The sequence below is a fragment of the Oncorhynchus nerka genome, linkage group LG12 (genome assembly GCF_034236695.1).
Source record: "Oncorhynchus nerka isolate Pitt River linkage group LG12, Oner_Uvic_2.0, whole genome shotgun sequence".
Taxonomy (NCBI): domain Eukaryota; kingdom Metazoa; phylum Chordata; class Actinopteri; order Salmoniformes; family Salmonidae; genus Oncorhynchus; species Oncorhynchus nerka.
This window is the reverse complement of record NC_088407.1, coordinates 69,157,421-69,176,417: the sequence shown is the minus strand read 5'-3', so window position 1 is coordinate 69,176,417 and position 18,997 is coordinate 69,157,421. Positions and strand designations below refer to the sequence as shown.

The 18,997-nt window shown below is 44.8% G+C and overlaps 1 protein-coding gene across 3 annotated transcripts; it reads left to right on the top strand.

The window, feature by feature from the left end:
• Positions 1 to 374: 374 nt before the first annotated feature.
• nrde2 (NRDE-2, necessary for RNA interference, domain containing) lies at positions 375 to 18,812 on the top strand. Of its 3 annotated transcripts, none has more exons than XM_029675745.2 (15): positions 397 to 601; positions 1,106 to 1,222; positions 1,818 to 1,920; positions 2,237 to 2,443; positions 3,397 to 3,534; positions 6,867 to 7,356; positions 7,542 to 7,950; positions 11,444 to 11,577; positions 12,877 to 13,000; positions 13,160 to 13,332; positions 13,456 to 13,845; positions 14,083 to 15,056; positions 15,219 to 15,360; positions 16,317 to 16,388; positions 16,512 to 18,812. In XM_029675745.2, the coding sequence occupies exons 2-15, from the start codon at positions 1,117 to 1,119 to the stop codon at positions 16,635 to 16,637; spliced, it is 3,588 nt and encodes a 1,195-aa protein (XP_029531605.2). In that variant the 5' UTR covers positions 397 to 601; positions 1,106 to 1,116; the 3' UTR covers positions 16,638 to 18,812. The 3 variants fall into 3 exon arrangements, with proteins under 3 accessions (XP_029531606.2, XP_029531605.2, XP_029531604.2); XM_029675744.2 differs by having other exon boundaries at positions 397 to 752; XM_029675746.2 differs by having other exon boundaries at positions 375 to 1,222; positions 2,240 to 2,443.
• The last annotated feature ends 185 nt before the right edge of the window (positions 18,813 to 18,997 follow it).

The window sequence follows — 18,997 nt, the reverse complement described above, 5'->3', positions numbered from 1 at the left end:
ATTCAATATCTATAGCCTATATTTTATTACTCTCAAATAAAGTGAACAGCATATATTCAGTTCATGCATTTGTAAATTGATCAGGGTATGAAAATAATTGCTAGGTTGATTATCCAAATTTTGCATGCTGTTTTGTGATTATAAAAAAACTAAAACCTAATAAGGTGTCATATTTACAACCAAAACAGTAAATACAAAAATCTGTAAATGATTGACATACATAGGCACAAAATAAATTGTGACATTGGCTTTGGTCATGTGGCCAACAGTGCAGCTGTAGTATAATTCGACAGATTCCGGTCTGTCCAGTGACTCCTCATTGCATCCCGTGCCTATGAATATACAGGTTTCTGATGCGCTCGAGCTGGAACATGGCGCTCTACTTTATGCTCTTTTATCTCTGCGGAAGAATACCCAAAAACACTGGCCAGTGTCTGTTGACGCTGGAGAAATTGCAATTATTTTTGAGACGGCGCTTCTCATTGGATACAGTGGACCTGCAATATTCTGCCCATTGTACGGGAGCCCACGATTGGCTACGTTGGATCTGCAATGCGTCAAACAATGGCGCCTAATATTACCTGAGTAGTTTAGGAAAACGGTATGGCCGGACAGTCTACTTTGTATCACAGAGAATTTTGTAATACTATAGTTATTGCTGTCGACAAGAAGTTTCTTTCAGTCTGCCTAGTTCCTCAAAATCATACATCCTGATCTGGCAGGGGCTCGATTGGAGTTTTTTGGGAGGAATGGTGGGGATCGGCGATTGGTCACCGCAAGCATACACGGAACTATTTACTTTTAGTCGCGGAATTGAAAATGACAGGTGTATCAATCAGGGAATATACAATTAAAATATTAGAAACCCTGTGCTGATTGAGTCTATTTTGTGAATTAAACTACTACATTCAAACCAAGATTTACTTTTAGGCAATAATCTTGCAGTCTGCAACAATATGTCCCAGGCATAATCACGGTTTAATCAGTCTATGGAAGTGTGTTTGTGTGCTCATGCTCAATCATACAATTTACATTCAAGAGAACAGGATTTAAACAGCCTAAAATTATGCGATTCCTAAAATTCTACCTCTCCAACAAACCACAGGCGCGTTCGAGATGACGTCATATTCATGCGACTGTTTACACGCAGAGGCTATCAACATGGCACTATTTCCAGCTTTTGCAGGATTATCAAATACAAAAGCTGAGATTGCACCTAAAGGTAAGACCCACAAATGTTTATTTATATTTAGTGGATGTGTTAGCCACCGTTCTGTGACGGCTTTTCAAAGAGATATCTAGTGAAATTAAACGTAAGTGCAACGTTCCTGCTTGAAAGTGTCAGTGTCCTAGTTTTACTAGCTTGTTAGCTTCATTGGTCACAACACAATTATACTATAGCTAGCTAAGTGTCTCTGCTCGTAACATAACATCCCCCAAAATATGCATCCATAGCTATAATTTGATAAACATTAACGTTAGTTACTCAGTGGTGTGGCCAGGTGAATAAGCATGATAAACAATTTACCTACACTCATGTACTGTAGGTCAGCAGTGCATTGGCCCATCGGGCCCTCACCATAACCTTAATCTAACCAAAAAGGTGTACTATATCATGTCCTTATAAAATGTAACTCTAAACCCATTGGCACAATGCGATATGACAACTCTTTGACATAGAACTATCTTTAGTGCATTTACTGTATCAGTGGGCCTCCTTCTGAAAAAAGCTGTCGCCAAACCTGATTAATTCTTGTGCTTAAAAGCCTTAGAGAACTGATTGCGATTGATTTGACATTCCTCTTCTCTCTCCTCAGAACTAGAATGGCTGAACAATCAAAGTTTCCGCACTGATGACGCTCTCTCTCTTCACCAACGAGCCACTGAGAAAGCCAACGAAACACAATCGGCAGAAACAAGGTGTTATTATCATAAGTGTTTAATCGTTATTCAATTATTCCCCTTTCACTGTGACTCAATAGTATTACATGCTCCATTGTACAGGAGACAGGATAAGGCATTCTGCCCGTTTGAGAAGCACTGGAGGTTTTATTGAGTAGCTTTGAATTTTACTACACAATCTTGTTTTTATTACACAATTATAAGAAGTTTACCTCCAAATATCTTATACTTTTGTGGGATGATATGATCTCAGCATTGACGTGGTGGTAGTTTCACCCCAAAATCAACAGCTTGTGATATTTGTACTTAAATGTATACTACTAACATTTCTCAGCAGACACGTTATACCAGAGAGGGAGGATAAGAATGATGTCCAATCCAACAAGAAGAAAAAGAAGAAGGAGGAGAAGAAGAAGAAGAAAAAAAAAAAGAAGAAGCACAAGAAGAAGAGTGGAGAACCCTCTCCAGCAAGCAGTGGCTCAGATTCGGATACTATCTACCCCAGTGACCTCCTAAAAAAGGCTGAGAGCACTCCTCCCAGGTATGACCTTACTCATTTTGTTCCCAGTGAGACCCAGGATACATGCTCTAATAGGAATATATATGATCAGTTTCGCAATTTATGTCATAATGCATGAGTATTTGGACAGGGGGGGGGGGTTGATCCTAGACCAGCACTCCTACCATAAGATGCTTTTTGAATGCTTGCCCATGGCTGGTATTACTGTAGTAGTTGTTCTGTTTCAGGGTTGAAGTGTTTCCAGGTAGGAGGGAGATTCATTGTCTGTGGCTCAGTGCGTTAGGGGAGGTATACTCTGGGGGTCTTGGCTGACTGCCAGTTGGAGTAGCTCTTCTTGACTCAGACTCTGAATTTAACTGCTACAGCAAGCCTGGTGGTCTCTGAGCTGCCAATGAAATTCCCCCCACCCGTATTCTAACCCTAACTTTAACCCTAAAACGAACCCTTAACATAATTCTAACACTAATTCTAACCTTAACCCTAAACCCCCTAGAAATAGTTTTTGACCTTGTGGGGACTAACAAAATGTCCCCAGTTGGTTAAATTTTTGTTTGGCTTACTATTCTTGTGGAGACTTCTGGTCCCCACAAGAATAGTTAAACACGTCCACACACACACACCTGTCTCTCTTTCTCTCAATTCAAGGACTGGCTCCTCCACAGGAGACTTGTGTAACTTATCCTTCAAGCTACAGTCAAATTATCCTAATGTTGCCATTCTTTTTTATCTGTACTGTACTGGCAATATTTAACGACTAATCTGTTACTGTACTGTCAATGTTTAACGATTATGTCTGTTTTATGAAAAGCTTTCTTATCATTTTCCATTATGGCATCATGTTTGTGTGACGTAGCACCACTAACCCTATATTGTCTTTTGTGCCAATCATGAAAACGCTGACTCGCTACGTCACCCACCCCTCTTTAGAGGTGTGGCCTATACTCTTCATTGATCCTGACTATCTCTGTCTGTAGTGAGGCGGTTCAGGTGGAGGGGTCTTTTGTGTGGTTGGATGACCTCCAGACCCCCACCGATCAGCCCTTCTGCGTGGACAGGAGAGCAGACCGTGCCAACTGGGAGTACAAATCACTTTACAGAGGAGATATCGCTAGGTAGGTAACCTTCCTTCCCCCTCCGCTGCACCACCTTCCACCCTCCGCCTCTCCACTCTAACACCCCTCACCTCTGCACCACCACCATTACTGCCAGCTCAGCTCTGGTGTAGCTGTCCGTCAGCCATCATCAACCCACTCTTACCCTGTCCACACCACTGAGCTGGACAGAGCTGAGCTATACCTCACTGGCCTGGCTGCGCATCCACCACTGTCGCTGGACTCGCACTGGAAAGGACAATGCGAAAATAACCGTACCGTTCAGGTTGGCACGATAGTGTTGCAAGGGTATCTGTTGGCCAGCAGTGTTTAGTTTACCCCCCTGCCTGGTTCTGCTCCCAACGCAAGGTCAATCAGAGAGGGAGTCAGTCAGCTCCATTACAGTACACATCATCACACGCGAGCTTGGGTGGCCAGAGGGTGGAGTTGGGGGGGTGATAATAAAAGCTGCACAGAGTTTTGTGTCTGTAGCGCTGCAGTAATCCATCTCTCACAGGTGGTTTTACTACTTCAGCCCTCTGACTGCCCTCAGCCTGCAGTCACAGTCAGGGTGCTGAAATCAAAGCTTTTAACTGCTATAAATTCCTTCCTTCCTGTCAGAGCGCACTCTATGCCCTACATACTTAGTGAATTGAATAATGACGTGCCTAGGATGTACGCTCACTGTGGTGTATATATTGTTGCCATACGTACAGTGCATTCGGGAAAGTATTCAGACCCTTTGTTTGAAGCACCTTTGGCAGCGATTACAGCCTTGAGTCTTCTTGGGTATGATACTACAAGCTTGGCACACCTGTATATGTGGAGTTTCTCCCATTCTTCTCTGCAGATCTTCTCAAGCTTTGTCAGGTTGGAAGGGGAGCATCGCTGCACAGCTATTTTCAGTTTGCTCTGGCTGGGACCACTCAAGGACATTTAAAGACTTGTCACGAAGCCATTCCTACATTGTCTTGTTTGTGTGCTTAGGGTCGTTGTCTTGTTGGAAGGTGAATCTTCACCCCAGTCTGAGGTCCTGATCACTCTGGAGCAGGTTTTCATCAAGGATCTCTCTGTACTTTGCTCCGTTCATCTTTCCCTCGATCCTGACTAGTCTCCCAGTCCCTGCCGCTGAAAAACATCCCCACAGCATGATGATGCTGCCACCACCATGCTTCACCATAGGGATGGTGCCAAGTTTCCTCTAGATGTGACACTTGGCATTCAGGCCAAAGAGTTGAATCTTAGTTTCATCAGACCAGAGAATCTGGTTTCTCATGGTCTGAGAGTCCTTTAGGTACCTTTTGCTAAACTCCAAGCAGGCTGTCATGAGCCTTTTACTGAGGTGTGTTTTCCGTCTGGCCACTGTACCATAAAGGCCTGATTGGTGGAGTGCTGCAGAGATGGTTGTCTTTCTGGAAGTTTCTCCCATCTCCACAGAAGAACTCTGGAGCTCCATCAGAGTGATCATCGGGTTCAAGGCCCTTCTCCCCCGATTGCTCAGTTTGGCCGGGCGGCCAGCTCTCGGGAGAGTCTTGGTGGTTCCAAAGTTCTTCCATTTAAGAATGATGGAGGCCACTGTGTTCTTGGGAAACTTCAATGCTGCAGACATTTTTTTGGTACCCTTCCTCAGATCTGTGCCTCAACACAAACCTGTCTTGGAGCTCTAACGGACAATTAATTCGACCTCATGGCTTGGTTTTTGCTCTGACATGCACTGTCAATTTTAGAATAATGCCTGAATAAGGTCTGAATACTTTCCGAATGCACTGTACACTATATGGACACCCCTTCATATTAGAGGATTTGGCTATTTCAGCCACACCAGGTGTATAAGTCCAGCACACAGCCATGCAATCTCCATAAACAAACATTGGCAGTAGAATGGCCTCACTGAAGAGCTCAGTGACTTTCAACTTGGCACTGTCATAGGATGCCACCTTTTCCAACAAGTCAGTCAAATTTCTGCTCTGCTCTGGCTGTCCCGGTCACCCGTAAGTGCTATTATTGTGAAGTGGAAAAGTCTAGTAGCAAACACGGCTCAGCCGCAAAGTAGTAGGCCACACAAGCTCACAGAACGGCACAGGCGAGTGCTTAAGCACGTAGCGTTTAAAAATAGTCTGTCCTCAGTTGCAACACTCACTACCGAGTTCGAAACTGCCTCTGGAAGCAACGTCAGCACAATAACTGTTTGTCGGAAGCTTGATGAAATGGGTTTCCATGGGCGAGCAGCCCAAGTGTCGGGTGGAGTGGTGTAAAGCTCGCAGCCATTGGACTCTGGAGCAGAGGAAGCGCCCTCTCTGGAGTGATGAATCACGTTTCACCACGTGCCAGTCTGACTGAAGAATCTGGGTTTGGAGTATGCCAGGAGAACGCAATCTGCCGACTTCATAGTGAATAATGGTTTGGGGCTGTTTTTCATGGTTCAGCCTAGGCCCCTTAGTTCCAGTGAAAGGAAATCTTGACTCTTCAGCATACATGATATTCTTGACAATTCTGTGCTTCCAATTTTGTGGCAATAGTTGGGGAAATGCCCTTTCCTGTTTCAGCATAACAATGCCCTGTGCACAAAGCGAGGTCCATACAGAGATGGTTTGTCGAGATCGTGTGGAAGAACTTGACTGGCCTGCACAGAGCCCTGACCTCAAGCCCATCTAACACTTTTGGAATGAATTGGAACGCCGCCTGCAAGCCAGGCCTAATCGCCCAACATCAGTGCCCGACCTCCCTATTGCTCTTATGGCTGAATGGAAGCAAGACCCTGCAGCAATGTTCCAACATCTAGTGGAAAGCCTTCCCAGAAGAGTGGAGGCTGTTATAGCAGCATATGGGGACCAACTCCATATTAACGCCCATGAGTTTGGAATGAGATGTTCAACGAGGAGGTGTCCACATACCTTTGGTCATGTAGTGTCTTCTTTTAACTCAGTTTGCTTCTGAGTATGGTTGTCTTCATTATCATATTTCTAAGTGTGTGTCTATATACGTATGCATGTCCACAGAAGTGGTGTAGTAGGACCCACTGATATTTTTATTAACTGCACAAGGGCAACAAATTGAGTTTCAGATGATATCGGGTTTAATGTGTAGTCAATACACACACCACAGCAAGTTAAGTGAAATGTGATCAATATAGCCATGATTGGACTGGTGCTTGGTGTATTGCTGCAGAGGGACTTCCTTTTTGGAGGAGGTCAGGTGACGCAGACAATTCTGTTTATTTCTCCTTTTTTTCTCTTTCTCACCCTGCCCTCCCTTACTGAGTTGCAGCCCAGTTCAAAACGCTCTCAATACATTGCTATTTCTCTTCACAGGGATTCTACATATGACTGTAATGATTGTAATGTCTTTTAAAGGTACAAAAGGAAAGGCTCTTCCTCTCTGGGTTTGAACCTGCGGTCTCAGGCCGTGAGCTGGGCTGAGTCTGGCCCAGAGAAGAAGAGAGTGGACAGGAGACAGAGACCCAACCGCTACTTCTCCCCCACCGTCCGCCAGCTGCTGATGTCTGATGGCAAACCCACGTTGCCCAGACCTCCACCAGAGGACACCACAACCACCACTTTATCCTTCATCCCTGTGCCCTCCTGTCTGGAAGGTGAGGCAGAGGGGGGTGGCTCTGCCAAAGGCCAGGGCTCCTGGGTCAACCCCCTGGGGGTGTATGACTCCTCCACGTCCCTGTGGCTCCAGGGGAAGGGGAAGGTGGAGCATGGCAAGGCAGAGGAACAACCTTCTACTCCCAGGGACAATGCTGCCGTCATGCTGGCTGAACGGGTGGAGGACTTCAATAGGAGGCTGAGGGAAACCCCCACAGACACACACACCTGGCTTCAGTTTGTCCTCTTCCAGGTACACTACTCAATGTTAAAACCCCATAATTACACACCACACCAATTAGTCCATTCAAATCACATGAAATTTTACTAGGGCCAAGAGTATTTCCGGGACATTTCAACGTGTCAGGAAAAATTCTAGTCCCTGGCCTGTATCTTGATACAACAAATCACATAATAACTTCCAGAACTGTATTACAGGACGAGGTAGCTGGGGCGCCTGGGGTGTTTGCTGACATCTCTGAGAACGAGAGCGAGCGGCGGAAGAGGTCAGTGCGCGCCACGCTGGAGAAGAAGGTAGCCATTTTGGATCGAGCAGTGGAGAATAATCCGAGCTGCGTGGAACTGAAGCTGGAGCGACTGCGGCTCTGTAGGGAGCTGTGGGAGCCGGCAGCCCTGCTGAAGGAGTGGAAAAAGCTGGTGTTCCTGCACCCCAACAGTGCCCCCCTGTGGAGGAAGTACCTGCTGTTCATGCAGAGCCACTTCAGTACCTTCTCCGTGTCAAAGGTCAACACGGTATACGGGAAGTGTCTGAGCACGCTGGCGGCGGTGCAGGATGGGAGCATGGTTTCTCACCAGATGCTGCCGGGCACTGATGAACACATGCTGGGTAATGGTCCAAGCCACATACTATATACTTTATATATAATAATGTTTGTATTAATAACGTATTAAGAACTTTTCCCCCGAGATAGCTTCTACATTATAGACTGCACATTTCAGTAATCCTCTAACTCACAAACTTGTTCTGTTTGGTTGTGATGGAAAGTCATTGGTTTTTGCTTTCTCGTCTTTTATTCACTGGCACATGGCTGTACTGCAGAGGGGCTGAAACTTGAGAAGCATTAGCCAATGTAAATATTTGTAGAGGCGAGCAGAGAGCAAGTATTATGGTTCAGGTTTCCCCTTGTCATTGTGTCCTGTCCTGCTGCTGTATTGAACTGTATGTGGTTCATTGTGTATGTTTGGACTGTGTCTGTGACCATGAGAGTTGAAGAGAAGAGTGGATTAGTTGTCATTCTATTGGAAGTGAAAGCTGCTGTTGTCTCTGCCGGAGTGTGTGCGTGTTTATGTACAGTGTTGTGAAAAAGTATTTGCCCCATTTCTGATTTTCCCTATTTTTGCATATTTTTCAAACTGAAATATCAGATTTTTTACCAAAACCTAATATTATATAAAGGGAACCTGAGTTTGCAAATAACAAAAAAAGTGCTACTTATTTTACGTATCACATAACAAAGTTATGCAACACCCAATTCCCTGTGTGAAACAGTAATTGCCCCTGTACACCCAAAAAGTTACACTATTGAATCATCTGTCCATAAAATATTCTTCCAAGAGTCTTGATGATTATTCAGGTGCTTCCAGGTGTTTTTTTGGCAAACTTGATTCAACTTTTTGGTTGAGATGGGTCCCATTGAGTCTGACGAAAACCAAACACTGCATTCCACAGTATGAACCTCATACCAACGGACAAGCATGGTGGTGGTAGTGTGATGGTTTGGGGATGCTTTGCTGCCTCAGGATCTGGACGACTTGCCTTAATAGAAGGAACCATGAATTCTGCTCTGTATCAGAGAATTCTACAGGAGAATGTCAGGCAATCCGCCTGTGAGCTGAAGTGCAGCTGAGTGATGCAGCAAGACAATGATCTAAAACACAAAATTAAGTCTACATGAAAATGGTTAAAAAGCAACAAATTTGAAGTTTTGGAATGGCCTAGTCAAAGTCCCGACCTAATCCCAATTGAGATGTTGTGGCAGGATTTGAAACGAGTAGTTCATGCTTGAAAACTCACAGATGTCACTGAGTTACTGCAGTTCTGCATGCAAGAATGGGCCCAGAATTCCTCCACAGCGACGCGAGAGACTGATCAACAACTACAGGAAGCATTTGGTTGCAGTCATTGCAGCTAAAGGTGGCACAACCCGTTATTGAGTGTAAGGTGGCAATTACCTTTTCACACGGGGGAATTGAGTGTTGCATAATATTGTTAATTAAATAAATAAAATAAGTACTTTTTTGGGGGTGTTATTTGTAAACTCGGTTCCCTTTATCTAATATTAGGTTTTGTTTGAAGATAGTATTCAGTATAAAAAATATAGACAATCAGAAAGGGGCAATACTTTTTCACGGCACTGTATCTCCTTTAAACTCCTTTCAGAAGTCTTTGGTATGGATTTGATGTGGTTATAATCTGTCATGACAGACTACATTTAATTAATGTGTATCATGATGTCATTGCCAGATGTCTGTGGATGTGGCACAGGGCCTCGTTCAGTAGACAAATGTGGAATTGTGCAGCTAGAAATGTCATAAATAGAACTGACAAGATTCCTTTTTCCAATGACTGACCATTATATCTGTTTTATACAGTACACATCTATCTGCAATGTTCTATAACATATTTCATTCTCCTGAACAGACCCCTAAACAGGTTTGTGCTGCATAATGTTTCTGACCACTGACAGGAGATGAGGAACAGATGGACTAGGGGAGAAGGAGGGTGAGAAAGGGAGAGAGGATCATGGATGTCCACTCCAGTGTCCATGCTGCTGAGCCATGATATGAGTACTACAGTCCTGGACTAGCCTCCTGGCCCTCTGGCATCTGCCCCTCAATTAGCCTAATGAAACTATCATCTAGTTAGACTAGCTGTCCAGTGGTCAGTCTGGGCTGGACATGGAACTGTCTTGTCAGGGCTTTAGCCTGCTGAACAATGATAAGGATGGGATGCACTCCAGGAGCATTTCAAGTACAGCCTTAATTTAATGAAAAATAATGGTAAGGTAATGATAAGGTTTAAACAATCAGAAACAGAAGTGATTGCCTCACATTCTTTAGCCCAGGGTTTCCCAAACTTGGTCCCAGGACCGAGTTTGGGAAACCTTGATTTAGTCCACTCAAACAGTCCTATCTGTTGACCACAGCTAACTGTTATGTAAGGGTAGAAAACATGTTATGGATTTGATGTTATCCAGTGATGCTTCGCTTATTGAAATCACCTGGAATTGTATTGAACATAGTGGAACTATTTAGGTTTATAGATCAACTACTGCAACTCATGGAAAATAGGCTAGCTGTTTCAGGTTCAATCATAGAAAATAGGCTAGCTGTTTCAGGTTCAATCATAGAAAATAGGCTAGCTGTTTCAGGTTCAATCATAGAAAATAGGCTAGCTGTTTCAGGTTCAATCATAGAAAATAGGCTAGCTGTTTCAGGTTCAATCATAGAAAATAGGCTAGCTGTTTCAGGTTCAACCAATGTATGTCATCACTCATGACATCTTTGGTATTCTCAACTCGACCTAATAGATACAGAAGCTCTTCAATTGTTTTACTGTTATAAGATGATGGTCCCAGACTCCCTCTTGTGGTTGAATAGTACATATTCTAGCATATCTGAAGCTGCACTGTGGACGGATCAAACAGTGTGGGAGATGTACGCCGTATGTACTAAAATTCGACCATAGCCTCTGCTTACATTGCAGTGTTTGGCATATATCTCCACCTGACCTCTGAGGGAGACTCTTTTTGACTGTTTGGTTCCTTTTCGAAAATGCAGGCGGTCTCTGTACTGGCAGTACAAGGCGGGTAGCCTGGTCCCAGATCTGTTTGTGCTGTCTTGCCAACTCCTATGGCCATTGACAGCACAAAACAGATCTGGGACCAGGTTACAAGTCAGGGCAATGTAACCCCAGCTTAAAGGGAACATCTGCAGGAGATGGCTGCAATAATTATAACTTGATAATTATTCAGAATAATGAAGACTACTGTGAGGGGCAATAAAAAGATTTTGAGAAGCTGACCTATCATGTGACCTCAGGGATGTGCAGATTTAATTTGCCTGCTGAATTTTTCATTCAGGGAAGATTATCTATCTGTTATTACTTACAAAAGCAAAACAAAAATTGCACGTTCTTCCTAATCATGCTATTTGTTTCTTTCAAAGTCTGAGGATTTTTCAATTAATTCATCTTTAAGAGCTCATACTAAACTAATGCACACGTGCTTGTTCTAATAGGTGTAACTGAACTGGGTGATCTGTGTGAGGAATTATAATTAATGATGTGGTATTGTATGCTCTCTCCTCTCTCTCTGCAGCCATCTTCCTCCAGCAGTGTCATTTCCTCAGGCAGGCTGGCCACTCAGAGAAAGCTGTGTGTCTGTTCCAGGGCCTACTGGACTTCACCTTCTTCAAGCCAGACACTGTCAAGGACCTACCCACCAGACAACAGGTACACACACACACACAGTCATTCCCCAATTTCCTCTGCAAAGAACACACATGTTCCAACACATGTACTCATATACAGCTGGTATCTCCCTCCAGAATAGACTGATGATGAATTGGTGTTACTGTATTGGCTGTTTATCCAAAGCCAGTGCACCAATGCTGTTTGTTTTTTGTCACTGTCATTAAAGCAGTGCTGGGGCCCTCTCCACAGAGTGCCCTTCAGACTGGTCTGGGCCTTGTCACTTTACACACTACATGGAAACTTTTAATAGAGACCTTTTTCCAGCAGTGGGGCATTCTAATTTGAGAGAACACATAATGGCCTGTTTGCTCTTCTGTCAGAACTGCTGCAGTGGCTCACAGCTCACTGTCCTCCCAGCACCAGCAACATTACATAATGGAGACATAATTCTGAATGTATAATACCTCAAATGAAGCAAGGGCATGTTGCTATGTGTGTGTCCACATGGTAAACACAGCATTAGCTTTTATGAACTGTTTTAATTGATCAGGGTTGTATTTGTTGATGAGAGACCGTCCCTTAACACTACGTCTCTGTTCCAAGGCCTATACTAGCGTAGTACTATAATGAAGCAATATGTATTGGCTATGCATTTCAAGTGGTATGGATAGTGTGGCTATTGGAAGATAGTCTAGGTCAATTGAGCTTTGTATTGTTAAGATACCACACCATATAGGATTTCTCTACCGAATTTGGAAGTACTCATGTCCAAAGCCCCATGTTCAGAGCCGATCTGTCTTTTGTCTCAGAGACCGTGATATTTAATAAGAATGTAAATGGGTTGGATCCCAACGCTGCCACTAAATCTAACATTACTATATGGATATATAAAATCCTTCAGCTTTTGGATTCGTCACCAAGTAATTAGAAGATCTCCTTTTCAGGACCACCTTTTATTCCACACTCTAATGTGTTTCTGCTGTTCTCCATGGAGGTCTGGTCTGCTGATCACTGCAGCACTGTGTTGGCGGCAGAGAGAGGCATGCACTACCATGGAGGGACTAATTCATTCCGTCTAGTTATTGTCCAGCAGTTCAGTCTGTTGTTCTTCCTGTCAGGAGAACTGCTGACCTCAGCGCAGATGGAGACAACTGTCCATCAACCCATGAATCATGATATGTTTACAAATGATTATATTGTTGAAATACCCAACATTCCCTCTCCTCCACCCTCTGTGTGATTGTACATGATTTATTACTGTAGTATTGAGGGATTGATATAAATATCTGTGTTGTATTAAACCCTCCCTTTGGCCTTTGCCCCTTTGTGGTCCTCCAGGTGGAGTTCTTTGAGCCATTCTGGGACAGTGGGGAGCCCCGTGTCGGGGAGAGAGGGGCCAGTGGATGGAGAGCCTGGATGACCCAGCAGGAGAGAGGGGGCTGGCTCCAACCCAGTGAACAAGGTTAACAACTTTATAGCCTTGCCTGTACTAAAACCTGTGCTAACACTTTACATGGTCTCTGTGTTATAACACTGTAATTACACTAGTAGCCCGTTAGGACGTTTTGGCGACGTAAGTCATAGTGTTGTAATGTTAACCTTTGGAACCTCTGTGTGACAGATGATGGAGATGAAGAAGATCAGGAGGAATTGGAGGTGAAGGATAAAACCTGGCCCAAGTGGAGGATCTGGTTGGATGTGGAGACGTCACGCGAGGCCATCCATTGGCTGCCATGGAGGCCGGACAAAACCAAGGGCCAATCGGTGGAGGACTGTGAGGACCCGGACCGACAGGTATTGGCTGTGATTACTGGTGATAGTGGTGCCAAAACTGGGATATATCTACCATTAAAAACTGTGTTCCTACTGTTGCTATTTATGTCTTACCACTTGCCTGCATGTGTGTGTTCTATGTAGGTGCTGTTTGATGACATTGGGCCGTCTATGATCCGGCTGGTCCGCCCAGACCTCCAGCTATGTCTTCTTCTGTCCTTCCTGCACTTCCTGGGTCTGCCTGCTGACACTTCCTGTTACAGCGCCCCCTCCTGTAGCCTGCTGCTGGATGATCAGGCTCTACTGGGGGATGTTCACCACCCTGACTCACCACTGACCTCTTATGCCCTCCCTGTTCCTGGGGTCAGCCCCGTGGGTCACATGACCTCTCTGCAGGGTGCCAGGAGGGGGGTGGGGCTGTGTAAGCAGGGGGAGGAGTTTGTAGACAACGTGTTCCAGATGGTTCTGCCTCTGTTCTCTGCTCAGGAGAGAGCTGTCCTCTCACTACACTGGATCCAGTATGAGAAGCTCAAGGTAAACCCAGGTTACCCCAGCTATAAGCTTTAGAGCCAGGCAAGCATATGCTCAGCCAAGTTCAATTACTTTGGTAATCGTGAAGGAATTTTAAGTTCATTGTAGTCAGGATGAAAGGTACGTATTTTCATTCCATTTTAATGCTGAACTTTGTCCTTCCCCCTCTCATTCTCCATTGAGATTCTCCCACTAATGCTCATGTCTCTCCTGTCCTTCCACTCTGTATGTAACATTAAGGTGCTGAGGTGCGTGCGCGGCAGGAACAAGAAGCGTGTGAAATCCCAGGGGAAGAGGAGCAAGCGCCTGGCCAAGCGCCTGCTGAAGGAGCCAGAGAACCGGGGCCGCCTCAGCCTGTGGAGGGAGTACGCCCACCTGGAGTGGCTGCTAGGGAATTTGGACGAGGCCCACAAGGTGTTCGACACAGCCCTGGGACTGGGCGTGGCAGGAGGGCTGGCAGACCCTGCCCTGTGTGACCTCTGCCTGCTCTACGCCCAGCTGGAGGTGGAGGAGGCCTGGCGAAGGGATACGGGCGGGGCAGGGACGACTGTTACGACCGCCATGTCTTCACCAGCGGTCTATATCCTCACCAAGCTAGCAGAGGGTAGTTCGTATGCCCCCTTCCTGGGACAGTTGGCTCCAGTGGCCGTGCTGAAGGCCAGGAAGGCCTATGAGCAGGCTGTGGTGAGCTCCCTGCCTGGGCAGGAGGAGGGGGCCGCGGGGCAGGGGCAATCCAAGTCCAGGCAGGTCAAAGGTCTGGTGGGGTGTTACGCCCTATTCCAGTACCTGACTGTGGGGGTTGATGCTGCTGATGCTGTCTACAACCTGGCCAGAAAGAGGCTGGAGCAACACTCCAGTATGTCAGCCCAGGAGTCAGCTAGCAGTGAAGTTATGTGTGACATACAGACACTGAGCTCTGTCTCAGAGTGTGAGGCCCTGGCTGTCCAGCAGGTGGCGCTACTGCGCTACCACACCAGCACCAACGTGTACCCACTTAGCCATATCAGACTGGCGCTGACCTCGGCCCTGGCCCACTTTGCCTCCAGCACTTCTCTGTGGCAGTTGTATGTGCAGGTGGAGAACCGCTACCATAGCGCTGGCAGGGCTCGCCGCTTCTTCCACAGCGTGACCAAGGCTAGTACCAGTGTCGTGCCACGCCTGTTCGCCATCAGCGCAGAGCAGCAAAGGAAGCAGCTAGTGGACTCTGTTCAGAGGTGAGAACACTGAAGATGAAGGCTCTAATCAGTATCACTTAATCTAATAATGTCAATAACAGGACACACAAACACAAAAAAGTAATAGAACTACTGTAGTAGCTCACATTTAGATTCATTTCGTGGATGTTTTTTCATGAGTTATTGTTTTCTTCTTGGCAGGTCTGATTGCTGTGGTGACACCGTCTCCAGCCTGCCAGAGAACGGCCTGAGCAACCGTATCCGCTCGCTGTTTGAGAATGCCATAGCAACAGAGCACGGGGTCCACTGTCCGTTGCTGTGGAGGATGTACATGAACTTCCTGGTAAAAAAGACGCCTCTTTAAAACATGAACTTCCTGTTAAGACACCTCTTTAAAACACCCTTAAATCATTGCAGTTATCAGAACCTCAGGTTTGTTCCAACAGCCGAGGGATGAAGGAGACTTGGAAGTATTGCTGAAGCTGGTGTTTTGTGTTTTGTTGTGTTGTAGCTAACGTCAGGTGTTTTATTGTGTGTTGTAGCTGACGTCAGGTGTTTTATTGTGTGTTGTAGCTGACGTCTGGTGTTTTGTGTGTTGTAGCTGACGTCTGGTGTTTTGTGTGTTGTAGCTAACGTCAGGTGTTTTATTGTGTGTTGTAGCTGACGTCTGGTGTTTTGTTGTGTTGTAGCTGACGTCTGGTGTTTTGTTGTGTTGTAGCTAACGTCAGGTGTTTTATTGTGTGTTGTAGCTGACGTCTGGTGTTTTGTTGTGTTGTAGCTGACGTCTGGTGTTTTGTGTGTTGTAGCTGACGTCTGGTGTTTTGTGTGTTGTAGCTGACGTCTGGTGTTTTGTTGTGTTGTAGCTAACGTCAGGTGTTTTATTGTGTGTTGTAGCTGACGTCTGGTGTTTTGTTGTGTTGTAGCTGACGTCTGGTGTTTTGTGTGTTGTAGCTGACGTCTGGTGTTTTGTGTGTTGTAGCTAACGTCAGGTGTTTTGTGTGTTGTAGCTAACGTCAGGTGTTTTGTTGTGTTGTAGCTGACGTCTGGTGTTTTGTGTGTTGTAGCTGACGTCTGGTGTTTTGTGTGTTGTAGCTGACGTCTGGTGTTTTGTTGTGTTGTAGCTAACGTCAGGTGTTTTATTGTGTGTTGTAGCTAACGTCTGGTGTTTTATTGTGTTGTAGCTGACGTCTGGTGTTTTATTGTGTGTTGTAGCTGACGTCTGGTGTTTTGTGTGTTGTAGCTGACGTCTGGTGTTTTGTGTGTTGTAGCTGACGTCTGGTGTTTTGTTGTGTGCTGTAGGTGTCAGAGGGGAAGGTGGAGAAGGGAAGAGGTATCTTCTACAAGGCTCTACAGGACGTCCCATGGGCAAAGGTGGGCACAGTGACCGATGAAATGATTAAACAGTGATAATTAGTTAGCTCTTTGGTGTGTTTTGGTCACAATATATGACATGGTTTCTGACGTGTGTGTGTGCTCACGTGTGTCCATCCAAAGGGTTTATACATGGACGCGGTGCAACTCTTCCCTGAGCACGTGCAGGAGTTCCTGGACCTGATGACCGAGAAGGAGCTCAGACTGAGGGTTCCCATGGAGGAGGTGGACATACTGCTGGAGGACTGAAGCTCTAAAACCCTTTCCACAGTGCACTGGGGCCTGGCTTCCTCAGACACTCCACTGTGGATACCCGAAGTTGTGCACTGACCAATAGAACAACCAAGTGTCTTCATGAAGAAGACCATTTTACTATTCAAACAGACGTGTGAATAAATGATGTTACACTTATTAGTGTTAATTCAATATTTTGATGGATTGCAAATCCATATTTTTATATTTCCAGCTTTTTATGGATTCTTAATCCATATTTTGATTAACATAATATACTATTTTTCTGTCAAAGATTTGTTTAGATTTAAAAAAAAAAAAAAATTATGGACTGAAATAAATGTTTTGTTTCCCAATATTGGCCTATCAACCTTTATTTAAGAATGAGCTCTGAGCTTTCAGCCAATGTGAACCCTGAGGGATGCTTGTGTGCATTTCCTGCGTGGATAACGACATCATCACAGCTTAACAGTGTGGAAAGGAGCACACCTGAGGGTACACTTCAGAGCCCGGAAGAAGAGAGGAAACACACGAGGGTAGAGAAGCTTTGTATAGTCTTTTTAATGACTGTCCTTCAGAGTAGTTAGAGCATCTACTCTGGCTGTCTCGGGTGAGTGATGCTTCTGATGACCTTGAACCTATGATGATTATCCTCTGTCATTTTACTGGATTGGCCTCGATCTACTACATACTACTCAGGCTATGATGTAATATTTTATTAGTGAAATACACAACGCCTTCGGAAAGTAAAAAGTAGCATTGCCTTTAAATTGTTTAACTTGGGTGAAACATTTTGGGTAGCCTTCCACAAGCTTCCCACAAAAAGTTGGGTGAATTTTGGCCCATTCCTCCTGACAGCTGGTCTAACTGAGTTAGGTTTGTAGGCCTCCTTGCTCACAAACACTTTTTCAGTTCTGCCCACAAATGTTCTATAGGATTGAGGTCAGGGCTTTGTGATGGCCACTCCAATACCGTGACATTGTTGTCCTTAAGCCATTTTGCCACAACTTTGGAAGTATGCTTGGAGTCATTGTCCATTTGGTAGACCCATTTGCGACCAGGCTTTAACTTCCTGACGGATGTCTTGAGATGTTGCTACAATAAATCCACATAATTTTCCCTCCCTCATGATGCCATCTATTTTGTGAAGTGCACCAGTCCCTCCTGCAGCAAAGCACTTCCACAACATGATGCTGCCACCCCCGTGCGTCCCGGTTGGGATGGTGTATTTCAGCTTGCAAGCCTCCCCTTTTTCCTCCAAACATAACGATGGTCATTATGGCCAAACAGTTCCATTTTTGTTTCATCAGACCAGAGGACTTTTCTCCAAAAAGTCCAATCTTTGTCCCCATGTGCAGTTGCAAACCGTAGTCTGCCTTTTTTTATGGCGGTTTTGGAGCAGTGGCTTCTTCCTTGCTGAGCGGCCTTTCAGGTTATGTTGATATAGGACTAATTTTTACTGTGGATATAGATACTTTTGTACCTGTTTCCTATAGCATCTTCAAAAGGTCCTTTGCTGTTGTTCTGGGATTGATTTGCACTTTTCGCACAAAAGTACGTTCATCTCTAGGAGACAGAACGCGTCTCCTTCCTGAGCGATATGACAGCTGTGTGGTCCCATGTTGTTTATACTTGCGTACTATTGTTTGTACAGATGAACTTGGTACATTCAGGCGATTGGAATCCATTGACTTGTGGAGGTCTACAAGGTTTTTCTCTGAGGTCTTGGCTTATTTATTTTGATTTCCCCTTGATGTCAAGCAAAGAGGCACTGAGTTTGAAGGTAGGCCTTGAAATAAATCCACAGGTACACCTCCAATTGACTCAAATGATGTCAATTAGCCTATCAGAAGCTTCTAAAGCCATGACATAATTTTCTGGAATTTCTAAGCTGTTTAAAGGCACAGTCAACTTAGTGTATGTAAACTTCTAACCTGTCTGTAAACAATTGTTGTTAAAATGACTTGTGTCATGCACAATGTAGATGTCCTAACCGACTTGCCAAAATGATTGTTTGTTAACAAGAAATTTGTGGAGTGGTTGAAAAACAAGTTTTATTGGCTCCAACCTAAGTGTATGTAAACTTCCGACTTCAACTGTACATGATTCCATCTGTTATTTCATAGTTCAGATGTCTTCACTATTATTCTACACTGTAGAAAATAGTACAAATAAAGAAAAACCTTTGAACGAGTAGGTGTTCTAAATATTTTGACCGGTAGTGTATGTGTGCGTAAGCAGGCACATTTTCTAATACATTATTGTTTGGGATTGTGTGTGTGTGTGTGTGTGTGTGAGAGAGATGTATTTATGAATGTGTGCCAGTCGGCCCCCTCAAGTGAAGGAGCTGTACCAGGAAGTGTCCATCCGCCAGACTG

Coding starts and splice junctions, on each gene's coding strand:
- nrde2 (XM_029675745.2), top strand. CDS start 1,117: ATGACGTCATATTCATGCGACTGTTTACACGCAGAGGCTATCAACATG. Junction 7,357..7,541: donor TTCAGTTTGTCCTCTTCCAG/GTACACTACTCA, acceptor ACTGTATTACAG/GACGAGGTAGCTGGGGCGCC. Junction 13,846..14,082: donor TCCAGTATGAGAAGCTCAAG/GTAAACCCAGGT, acceptor TGTAACATTAAG/GTGCTGAGGTGCGTGCGCGG.